The sequence below is a fragment of the Rosa rugosa genome, chromosome 2 (assembly GCF_958449725.1).
Source record: "Rosa rugosa chromosome 2, drRosRugo1.1, whole genome shotgun sequence".
NCBI lineage: Eukaryota > Viridiplantae > Streptophyta > Magnoliopsida > Rosales > Rosaceae > Rosa > Rosa rugosa.
In genome coordinates this window covers 43,150,698-43,163,153 of record NC_084821.1, presented here as the reverse complement: position 1 = coordinate 43,163,153, position 12,456 = coordinate 43,150,698, and the positions used below count along the sequence as shown (strand labels likewise).

General features: G+C 38.7%; 1 protein-coding gene across 1 annotated transcript; it reads right to left on the bottom strand.

Moving 5' to 3' along the window:
- Positions 1-7,513: 7,513 nt before the first annotated feature.
- Positions 7,514-9,113, bottom strand: LOC133731906 (mitogen-activated protein kinase kinase kinase 18-like). The gene has a single exon (XM_062159352.1). It carries the CDS (start codon positions 9,029-9,031, stop codon positions 7,529-7,531), a length of 1,503 nt encoding a protein of 500 aa, XP_062015336.1. The 5' UTR covers positions 9,032-9,113; the 3' UTR covers positions 7,514-7,528.
- Positions 9,114-12,456: the final 3,343 nt, after the last annotated feature.

Below are 12,456 nucleotides of genomic sequence, written 5' to 3'. Positions count from 1 at the left end.
TTACTTCTTAGAAATAAAGAATGAGGCTGCTGAATTTGTAACATATCTATACATGGTGAATGATTGACCATATTTTCATGGATACGTTATTATTGTCCTTCATGTTTTAAAGGAAGAGGCTCTAATAAGAACCTTATATAATAAAGAACTTTAAAGTTCAACCGTTAAAATAGTACACTCACCAAAACTAGAGAGAATACCCTAGTTCTGTGGTACTGCAGTCGGGCGTCTGATGGCTGTCTGCGACGGATTGGGATGCGGTAGATCTCGGTTCACTTTGCTTCCAAGCGGCGATGGCTTCAAATGGGCTACCGCGTCTGGATTTCCAGCGACTGAGGCTCATGGGGTTGGAGTGCTTCGTCGACATCGGCGGCGGTGCGATCCAGTACTCGGTAGCGACTTAGGTCATTGTCGTGATGGTTCTGCCATGTCGTGCGACTTCTGTGTGGATAGATGGAGCATTGGGCCCGGGTCGGGTCGGCTTGTTGGACTCTGAGTCCGGGCCTCTTCCTTTGGGCTCCTCTAGGCTGCAAACGAAATAGTTGTTTTTATTTCTATTAATCCCTTACTTTTATAGAGACTTATGCTTGTTAGTTTTTTTTTTTATTGGAAGGGGGTCAGCGTTAGTAAGTTAGCGACACACACATACCCATGCAGGGTATCCCAGCCCGAGGCTAGACTAATCCCATGCATCGCAATGCTTGTTAGTTTTAATGAGGGTCAATGAGTTTCAGATATTTTATTATTCGAAGTTATGCCTATTTTTTGTTTTGAACTTAGCCTATTTATTATGTTTCTTTTCATAGTGTATAGGCTCGCTTTTGTATAAGTGAGCACTGGTTGTCTAATAAGCGGTGCTAGCATGCCACGTCCTAGACTTACCCATAAAGATGGCAAGAGAAGGTATGTATCTGTGTCATTCTGGTTTGAGTTGGCTGAGAATTGAGTTCTTGATTCAGAAAAAAAAAAAAAAAAAAAAAAAAAAAAAAAAAAAAAAAGTTCAACCATTAAAATAGGTTAGTCATTAATATCTTAAATATGAAAAAATTAGATATAAACCCAAAAATTCAACCTTCTACTAGAAAAAACCTATACATACTTTCTTTCAAAAAAAACCTATACATACTTTTCTTTTAATTTACACCCAAGTCACATTGATAAACCTTCCATATAGAGTGTATGCTTATAATCAATATTTTTTTCTTATTTTCATATATGTCTAATTTTTCCTTTTACATTTTCTCAAATAATTCATGTCTAATGTACCTATTAAATATGTATATGTAGGTAGGGCTTAAATAATAGAAAAATTCAAGCTTAATAGAGGTCGTATCGCAATGATATATACTGTTTGGACCCAAAATGAGCATTTTGGCCTGACAAGGCACGTCTTGGAGAAATTGAACCAATGTCAGTGGCTCAAGCTATATATTGTCGACAAGTTCGAAATATATATATTTAGAGGCTAAATAAAGCTTACTATGGAAGCATGAAAAGTCAACTATAGCACATTTTCCTACTTCGGTTAGGAGAAACCGAGCTAAACAAGGAAGGAGGGGTGGCAGACTGACCAAATGAACTCGAAATGAGCTGAAACTATGCAGATCCATTCTAGACAGCCCAAGAATCATTTCTTATGAAGAGTGCCAGAGCTAGCTTTGAGTGGAAGGCCTTCAAATAATCAGTCCAATTTTCTGCAGAAGCAAAACTGGAAAACTGGACCTGTAAGAGGTCCAGCAGCATTTCCGGCCCAACCACATGGAAATAAATTCTGAAATTTTACCACAACAATCTACATTCATGGTGGATCATTTCATATGAAGAAATCGAAGGTTGAATCTGAGTTCTTAGTGGAGATAAAAATGGAAGGATAAGGGAGCAGAAAATGACTTAAACCTAACAAATTCCATTAAGTGTTTAAGTATTCAAACCTAACATTCCATTAATGTTTAAGTGCTAAAACCTAACCCATTATGAGTTGTTTAAGGCCAAATAGTATTGCTTGGAAGCCTATATATAGAGGCTACAACAAGTATCATGACACCAATTCATACATCAAAACATCTCTAAGATGATCTAAGTTCTCTCTAGAGCAAACCTCTCTAAGAGAAACTCCTCTCCTTCTCTTTCTCTTATCGGTGATCACACTCCTAGTCCTAGTCTTCTCGGAAGCCGACTTTCAGTGCCACCAAACCCTCTGTCAACGTGCTTCGGTCCTAGTCTCCTCGGGAGCCGACGGTAGTGCCGCGACCACAACGGTTACAGAACCAGCCAAGCAAGGGTAACGCCCTAGCAACCCAGCCAAGCTAAAGTCACGCTTTAGCAAGATCTCAACACTTCTCGGTGATGTCGCTCTGCTCAATCTACAATATTGAGTATCGATTGTGTGAACAAGAAGAAACTACAGCAAAGTCCTTACCACAAGGCACAAAGAATCCCGCAACGAGGTTGGTGCTCTCCTCGTCTACAATCGCTTGATAGAAGTCAGGTCAAGGGATACCCCCGACGACCGCACCCGAACGGTGCTGGCACGTCCGCGCAGAAAAGAGACTGTTGACCAGCTGCAGCAAAATTGGAGCCAAACATTTTGGCACGCCCATTGGTATAATATTTTTGTTTGTAAAATTATAGGTATAATATATATAATAGAAAACATAACAAAGAGGTATGATACAAAAAATAATAATAAATTCCATTCTGACTTTCCGTGTCAACAATGGCGGCCGGCACTGGTCTCCTTTCTAAGCCATCTACTGATGGCCCTCCAACGCCAATCTTGTGCGGCGACCACCCAAACTAACCCAAAAACTTTCATTACCATTATTGATTCCCGTCAGAATGGAATATATGATGAGGATGGGATTGGCCGGTGGTCTAATCAGGGGAGACCCAAAGCTCGATGGTGGCACAAATGGTTAATCTGATTTCATCCGCGTAGAGGTCGCCTCAAGGCAGACCTAGACTTGATCGAAGCAGCGAACTTCACAAAATCATGGAGAGGCTGCCTCGATTTGGCGCCGTGGAAGATCAATCAATCATGGCAGTCGCAATTTGTCTGTACTTGGAGCACGACAACCAGGCCTGTTGTGCTCAGATCCCTGTAGAATGTGCAGTCAAATGAGGGCCTCGCCATGGGGAGGCTATGTCCAGATGCAGGGAGAAGACCACAACGGCTGCACGTTGTGGTGGTACACGTTAGCGGCACTGGCGTTGACCGGAAGGCAATGGCGGTGAAAAGACTCCTGGAGCTCCGTACTGTGCGTACGGGAAAGAAAGATGTATGTGGGACTATGAGGGACACAGGTGGAAGACCGACCGGTGGGTGTCTTGCTGATCTGTGGCAGCACGTCTGGCTCGGCTGCACTGATGGCGTTGGTCTCCACAAATGGGTGCCCACATCAGTTTAGAGACCTAATTCAGTTTGGGTGTTCAACCAACTTTGGGTGTCCAAAGAAATTTGGATACTCAAGTTAATTTCTAACCTAAGGCCCAAAGTGATGATCGAGTTCTAGTCCTATGGGGTTTTGAATTTGGGATTCAGGAGATCGACTCAAATCACCATTTTCTTTATGTTTGGGTGGGTCTATGTACTATGGTTTTTGCATAGTTTTATAGGCAGTCACCCTTTTCTTTATGTTTGGGGTGGGTCTATTTACTATGGTTATTATAGGCTCACTTTTAATAAGTGAGCATTTAATGTATAATGAGTGGTGCTAGCATGCCACTTTCTTACTTGCCCATTGTGTTGGCAGTTGAAGGTATGTATTCGTGCCATTCTGGCTTGAGATGAATGAGAAACTACTATTTCTTGATTAAAAAAAAAAAATACAAAAACTATTAACATTTAGGCTGTAATCTAATATATAGAAACAAAAAGTAAACTTCCTATATGTTAGATACATAACTAAAATCAAATTATCTAGAAAAAAAGTATTCTAATGATGATCAGGTACCTTTTTTAGATAAAACTTTTAGATTGTACATAATTGGATAGCATACATACCTTACAAATAGAATATCTTATTAACTTACGTTTGCTTCCAATTCAAGTGTTTATATGAAAAAAATAACATACATTTTATATAGAAAAAACAGACCACAAAATACAGAAAATCAGATATAAACCTCGATTTAGGTATTGATTACGAGACGTTCAATCAAGGGTCTAGTTCATCAAGTGTATTTGTTTAGAGCTTGTGACATTAAAAAAAATAATGGATGGGTTTAATCTAATAGGTGTAATTAAATTTGGGTGTAAAATGAAATGCCCCTTTAAAATATTATCATACTCATCTAAAGGTTGAAGGTCCTCAATGAATCCTTATTATAAGATACTCATTAAAGAGAGGCCCATATTTAAAATATATACACTTAATATCCATCTTATAGGTTTCACCATATAGTTCTCTGCATACCGACGTGGATAATTAGTGGCCCTAACCCTAGACTCTTGCTCAATCGACTTCTCTAAATCTCTAAACAAAAGCACCTCGTTCTGAAAATTCATGGAATCATGAAGGTGAAAGCTGCTTCATCTTCTCCATGCACTTCCCTGACTAAGTTCTAATGGATGGTAATTGATTCATAGTCGAACAAAGATATAAATCCAATACGTACCATAGTGAAAGGCATGCGCAGTCTAAACTCAATTACGATCCTGAGTTCTAAGACTCAATCTGTCATGCTGAGCTCACCTGCAGGCCGATAATAATCAGAGTACATGTTCTAACCATATTGACCCAACATTAAGAATTAATCAGTGTGTACCTGTTCTAGTACGGACAACCGTGTACGTACAGTCGAAACTAATATATATGATATAGTGGTACTACTTTGATCACCGTAATTTGTATAAGTGATTTTAGCCTAGTTAGCTTTTGTTTTCTTAATTATTAGCTGATAGATGATACATATGAAGACGGTTAGACGGAAAATCCATATGGCCGGCTGCTGGTTCGATCAACTCACATTTCTTCACATTTCTAGAGGAAATTCAATTGATAGATCGATGGTGCTGAGCAGAAACAAGAACGTATAAATGGCATGCATTGACCAGACTTCATATATGTTTTGGGCTCATGCACTCAATATAGATGCATTGACTACAGAAACCTTTGAGTAATTTAGATACTTGGTTACGTACAATGACCGCAAATCTAACTAGTCTCATTACTCATCTAATTAGTTTAATGTCAGTATGTTGGCATTTGTTATTGAAGAGATCGAGAAAGAGGAAAAGTTGTGTGAAAACTTAAAGGTGTATATGCATGTACGTATTGGGGTTGACCTTCCAACTCCAAGTCTCCTTTACTTTAATTTTGTTTTGAATAGGAAGATTCATGCATGGGGTGGAGGTCAGTTGACGTTTTGAATTAGTTGACTTTGTTTAAAGTTTGTTAATTAAATTAGTTGAATGTACTAGCCAACTGAATTCAAACTCTTCTCGAATTTTAATTAGTCAGCGGTGTCAACACAAATATGGCATTGGAACTAATTTCAGAAAGTGCGTGCCTATCCAATTACGTTGATTGTTTTGTTTTGAAGCAATTTCATATTAGTTTATGAAGAAAAAACTGAAAGCTGATCGAGCAAAACCTTGCTTCATAATATGTGGCCAAGCCTACAAACTCTCAACTCCTGATCACCTTTGGAACAAAGAGACTATCTTCTATCAGCATTGACACTAGAAATTCAGCCGAGATCAGTAGGCCGGCCGGAAAATGGGCCATCGACCAGGAAATGAACCTCCACCCGCAAAACCCTACTGAAGCTAAGCTAAGTGATCAATAATGAACATACTCAAGGCATTCCTCAATAGAAGTCTTGCCTAATTTCTTTTTAAACTCGAGCAAATGATAAGGTATTGTTGCTCTTTAGCTCATGTATTAATAACCCTAAAATTGTAGGGCATACATATAGGGAAGTAAATATGAATTATTATTTGTTGAGTTGAGTAATGTTAGAGGCTCAAATGAATCGAAAATGTGAAGATACTATTGTAGTATTGTGCACAAATTTCAGACTAGCTATTCTTGCAACACAATTAAATTTTTGACAAAAGAAAAGGAAAAGATGTTTTTAAGAGTTGTTGAAATAATGCACTAATTCAATAACACTAATGTGTCTTAATTCATATTTAATGTAAAGATAAAATAGTTACCCTTACATTCTCACAGGTCTACGAGCTAATAAATGAGTTACATATAGTACTAGCTATATGACATTTAGACTCCAAATTTGAGACAAATCTAGAACAAAAAAATTGCAAATTAAAGCGGTTGCCTCATACAGGCCAGGTCTGCAGGTCTTTAGATATAACTATTCTTTCCAGATAGAATAATGTCAGAAAATCTGGTTGATTACACTTATGAGTAAAATCCATTAAAATCTGGTGGCATTGTATTTTTCTTTTAGCACAGATTCATGTATCTGTCCATGATAGAATAAATCAGAGCAACAAACTTACATTAATCTGGTAGAGTATAAAAGTGTATAACTCACCTACCATAATAATGGAATTGGAATAGGGAGAGAGAACGAAACTCCCAAGTTGCCTAACAAAAGTCTCTTTGGTTCACACATCAAGGAAGCTTCATCAAAGAGAGGAAAATATCAATTAATTAAATTGACTTCTATGTCAAGTCAATATATAAGACTTGTATAAACGTTACAAAAACAGACAATGTTGTTTTTCTATTTACTCAAAAAAGAAAATAAAAGCTGGCTTCTGCTGTATTTACCCCAAAAAAAAAAAAAAAAATACAGGTTGCTATTGCTTCACTGGCAAAATCAAAGGAATTACAAAGAGCAATGGCCTTCACAGACAGCTAATGCATTTAACCTTTCACATGCATGTCAGTAAAAGCCTAATGAGCCACATGATACTGTCTTTTTTGAGCATAATGTTCCTGAGACTAAAACTATGTAAACCACACAATTTGTTTACTCAGAGCACAAAGTTTGGTGATGATAGAAACAAAAAGGGTACGTAGTTAGGCATGGGGAAATTTAGGTGCAGATTGATTTGATAAACTAATGTGAATCTTTCCAAGATTATGTGATTGGGGGGATATAAACAAGAAGAGAGGAAGATGCTTACAGACAGATATATGCAGATGCAGGAGAGTAAAGGGACAGCTGGTCTTGTTTCTCCTTTTGGCTATGACAGGACTCAAGAGACAGCTACTGCTCCTCAATTTTATGGGAGAGATGGCATTAGATGCCAAAGGAGTAGAAAGTTTATGTATATCCAAATTATGGGTAGATTTAACAATTTCAAAAAAAATTCTTTGTTTTAACTACTTAATTTAATGTATTTAAGACATTTCATTAAACACTTTGTGTTTATTTTGAAACACCGAGGTAAATTAAGGAGAAATTTAGTTCCATGGAGCAATCAACTCACTTACACAATTACACCTATGCTAGACGGCCGGTAACCAGCTAATGATGTATAAGTTAGCAGTGCCCATGATCACCAAATGCTTTTCGTAAAGATATGCGACTTTTGGTGTGGAGACTTGTAACTCTAGTTGCTAAGAGCATTTATCCTTATGCTCGAGTAAGGCATTTCGCCCTTCACATATATGCATTTACCCTGTAGATCGAGAAATTGATCTGTCATGTGGCATTGTACCAAACTAACACAAAACAGAGAAGACATTAACAAGAGAAACTTAAGCACCACAGTTTGGCCAGAAAAATCAAAACACGAATGATAACAATGGAAGTGAATAAAAGAATAATTCCGAGTATCTTGTTCAATATCAAGATTGTTTACGAAAGAATCGTCTGTAACAATGTATGAAATTACAAAATCTCCATCACTACCAATTCTACTGTTAGACTCTACAAAACATTCAGAATCTAATTCCTCATCATCATCTTCTTCATCATCACACATTGAACTGTGAAGCTTCTCATCTGATGCAACAGTTGCCGCCATATATTCCTGCTCTGAAGTAGCAACAATGACATTGTTGTTCTTCAATAAGGCTTCGCTATCCTCGGCACCATTGCTTCTAACAGTGCACCAATTCTCATCAAATTCCCAATTGGGTATACCTGAAAATGTAGAACAAGTACCTCCGATCAACATCTTGATCCTTTCTTGCGGAGAAGAACTGGAACAAATGCTTTCACAAACTTGATTCTGAGGAGCTTCTTCAAAGACTTCAAATGAATCCCAAAGGCCTTGATCCAACACACTAATAGGAGATGAGCTCAGAGTCGTAGACCCCATTGAGTAGTCTTTAAGAAATGGATGCTCAAGAAGCTTCTTAGCTGTCCACCTCTCTCTTGGGCATGTCGTCAAACACTGGCTCAAGAAATCCTTACCCTCTTTCGAAAGCCACCTCGGAAACTCCGGCAAGTCACCGGAGAATCCAATCCGGTAGAGAGCCGAAACAGGGTCACTTACCTCCGGCCAGGGGCTATTGCCCCCTGTGGCCATTTCAATCAATGTACAGCCAAGTGCCCATATATCTGCTTCAAAACCCTGCTCTTCTCCGCGTGCCACCTCCGGCGCCATGAACACCGGCGTGCCGGAAAATGCCGACGTGGATGCTTCATGCACCAATTTAGCACAACCCAGATCAGCAATTTTGATCTGGGCACTCTCTTCAGACACCAAAATGTTCTGGCTCTTAATGTCACAATGTGCCAACCCAATTGAATGAAGATATTCCAAACCCTGCACAATCTGATGCGTGTATGATTGGATCATACACTCCTCGAGCTCCTTTCCATGTCTTCGAATCGCATCGGAAAGCGTGCCGCCGGGTACGTACTCCATGAAAAGATTGTACATAGGCTCATTGTGTTCAGTGCTAACATCACAACCCAAGTACTTGACCACATGAGGAGAGCTCAGCTTAGATAGAAAACACTGCTCCTTTCGCAGGAACGACGACCGCGAAAGCTCAGCCGACTTCACCGCGAAGACCTCACCGGAGAGGACTGCAGTGGCTAGGGAGACGGTGGCGGTGGAGCCACGGCCGATGGTTGGTCCTCTAGTCCACTCCATCACCATGGCATATAGAGAGAGAGGTTTTTCTTTGGGTTTTGTTGGTATTGGTTTGTGTAGTTTTGAAATTGCTATGAAATGGTTCCGCTATGCAACATTTTTATATGCGACTTTGGGGTCAGTTGGGTAGGTCGAAAAAGTAAAAATCCAAAGTATAAACTAGGGTATAAACTAATCAAGAATGATAATTTAGTTTTCTAGATTTCTTGCTGCCCAAAATGTCAAGCTGTGAAGAGGGTTGGAACTTGGAAGTGAGGCGCCATGTGTCAAAAGGAGAGGGAGCTTGACAGCTCTGGCCGTCTGGGAGCGCAGTTACTTAGGGTTGTAATAAAGCCACCCACATGGCGACACATGAAAGTGTTAAGTGGCACATGCCAAGATTAAGAACAGATTATGCTGCTTGTTTGGCAAGTAAATTTTTGCGGCGCCAAAAGCACTTAATCCTATTCTACTCTTTCAACACGCTTCTTTTGAATTTTTCTTGTTAGTATGAATAGGAGAATGAGTTCACACTTCACCATGGACAGAGTCACAGAGGATATATTGGTGAAACTTCCGTCGGTTGACAAAGTTGGTTGCGGTTAGTAAACTAAGATCTAGGAGTTTTGACCTCATGTGTTTGAGCGATTCTTCGATTGATGATGTAAACTTGAGATGTGTATTACATCAATTTGTAATTGACCGGTCTTTCATATATCATATATGCATCTGATATGTAATATTCGAGGCCAAATTTAAAGTGAAGTCGCGATAAGACATTGATCTCTGTTTCATCAAGTTTATCGGCTTTTTTGGTCTGTGAATATAATTGAAATCGACAATTCTTCACAAGTTAGGTGTAGTGTCGGTCTTACAATTTCTGATTGCACCACAGGAGATGGAAAAGATGGGTTAATAGTGACTAGTAAGTGTTATATTCATGTATGGTGGGCTGGTTGATCTTTATTGAAAGCTAACAAATATCTTTAATCTTTTCAGGGGACCCTAGGAAACTTGAGAGGAAATTCAGCACAATACTTGTCAATTGGAGAATCGAACATTCATGTACTAACTACAGTTACTAGGTATCTGCATCTAATCAGGCAGAGGGTAGCGTATTGTGACCATTGTAGAAAGGTTAACGAATAAACCAAGAGTTACCTTTTCAAGGAAGGAATCTAAAGCAAAAGCTAAACAAGATTATATTATGAAATGACCTAAGAACATCTTTAGAAAACTCTCTATTTTGACTTTTTAAATATTTTGGAGAGTATGTTTAACTTTTTATTAATTTTAGCGGTTGCACTAGATTTCTAAGTGACTCTTCATTTTAACAAGACTAGGGTCCCTCGAAAAGATTATAGATATTTTCTTAGGTCATACTCTCTATTTCAAGGAAGGAATATAAGCAAAGCTAAACAAGACTATGAAATGACCTAAGAACATCTTTAGAATACTCTCCATCTCGACTTCTTAAATATTTTGAAGAACATCTTTAACTTTTTATCAATTTTAGCAGTTGCACCAAATTCCTAAGTGGCTCTTCATTTTAACTTTTAGCAATCTCGCTCCTAAATATAGGGAGCGAGTGCGAGATGAGATTCTCTATTATTTTTGTTAATTTAAAATATTTTTCTAAGTCATTAAATATAATTTATAAATACATTTAAATTATCTTTTCTTCATCCAATAAATAATATAAATCAAAATCTAGATAAAATAAAGAGAACTGCATATTTTTAAAGTGGCTAGTCAAAATGATCTTTTGGCTACTTTGACTAAAAATTTGCTAGCATTGCTAAATATGTTCTAAACCTCATAGTTGATGTGGACTTCACAGTTTTCTATCTACCGCAGCCATTTTCATTTTAGGTTTTGCTTTGGAGGATGATACCCTTTTCTATGGGATTGCGAATAATCGTTAATATTATACTTGCATGTTTTATTCTTGTTAGAGATCATGCTAATGTTTTCTGTATCATTTCAATTCTATTGAATGTCGAAGGGATGAAAAAAAGGTCGTACGTGGACAATCTTCGATCAGATGTGCTGATCAACGTGCACGTCTAATCGATCCACCCAACATTGACACGTGGATATTCCTAGAAATGTAGAGGACATCTTGGTACGAAGTCCGCAAATGTTTTAAAGTTTCATTTAATTTGGTGGGAACCGGCACCCCAGGCAAGATTTTCTTCATGATAGAGATTGGTTTAATACCATTTGTAAAATGGTGCCAACTGCCAAGGCCTCCTCCAAAAGCTCTACGCTGCTAGCTTTTGCATGGAGATTTGAACTCGACCGATATCGGATTCTAGTATCACTTTTCCACGACTAAAGTAGAAATTCTCAGTCTAGCCAATGTCAAATTCAAGTTCCTGTCCCATTAGTGATAGAAAGTAGCATAATGGAATCACAATGTGAAGGAAGGCCATCACCAAGGAATTGAATATGCTTCGAAGGATGGTTTAACCCCTTACCTGTCGGTGCAAGACAAGCTTTGGTGGCGTGGTGCAGCAGAGGCCAAGCATTGAATATAAACCAACCCTTTACAGCTATGAGATAGGAGCACACAGACTAGACTTTGAGCCAAAGACCAACCGACCTTTCCCTTTTTTTCTGTTTGCGAAAAGAGACCAACGGCCAACCGCCGCCCAAACCCATTTGGGTGAGATCTGAGTACAGCTCATTGAGGCAAAACGTAGATGCCCAAAAGCTTCATGTCAGATGAAAATTCTTTTGGGTCATAATGAAATGAGAGACTGAATAATGGTGTGGTGTAGAAGCAATCGGACCATCACTTTAGCAGTGACATTTCGTTGTCCTAAGCTAGCTGGGTGTACAAGACGTACAAGCATATAATTACAAAGAGTCTTGTGAGTTCACAATCGCAACTACACATGAATGAGCCTTCATTACATTTGCCTAGAATTTCAGACAGGCCATGTGAAATACAACCGCTAAATGCTTATTTACAGTGTGTATAAGCATCAACACAATTCGGAACTCGACACAAGTATTAAATTGTTCCACGCAGGGTCTACTGATTTATTCGTGTCGGGGAGTGTGCTCACGCACCAAGCAATCGTGTTCTAAATATCATGAACACGGTAGACACGATATACCAAATAAATGACCCAAAGCAGCAACAAACACAGTTCTCATGCACTAGAGGAAACAAAACTTGTTTCAATTGGAAAAGCCCAACGAATGAGCTTTTTAAGATGCAGGACGAGGCCGACCTTTCCAAGTTGAACAAAACCTTGCTCCATAAGTTGGTACCTGTGTAACATTCTAATGTCTTCACCAAGTTATGAGGAAACGTCAAGCATTCAAGAAGACAGCTATCATTTAAAGAGACAGAAGGAAACATGGCTTCCCCATCTAAGCCCAAGGAGCAGAAGCAACAAAGCATACAAACTATATACAGCATAATAAAGTACACAATGGGA

What these genes read in the sequence shown, in the direction of transcription:
- LOC133731906 (XM_062159352.1), bottom strand. Translation starts at nt 9,031, where the DNA reads ATGGTGATGGAGTGGACTAGAGGACCAACCATCGGCCGTGGCTCCACC.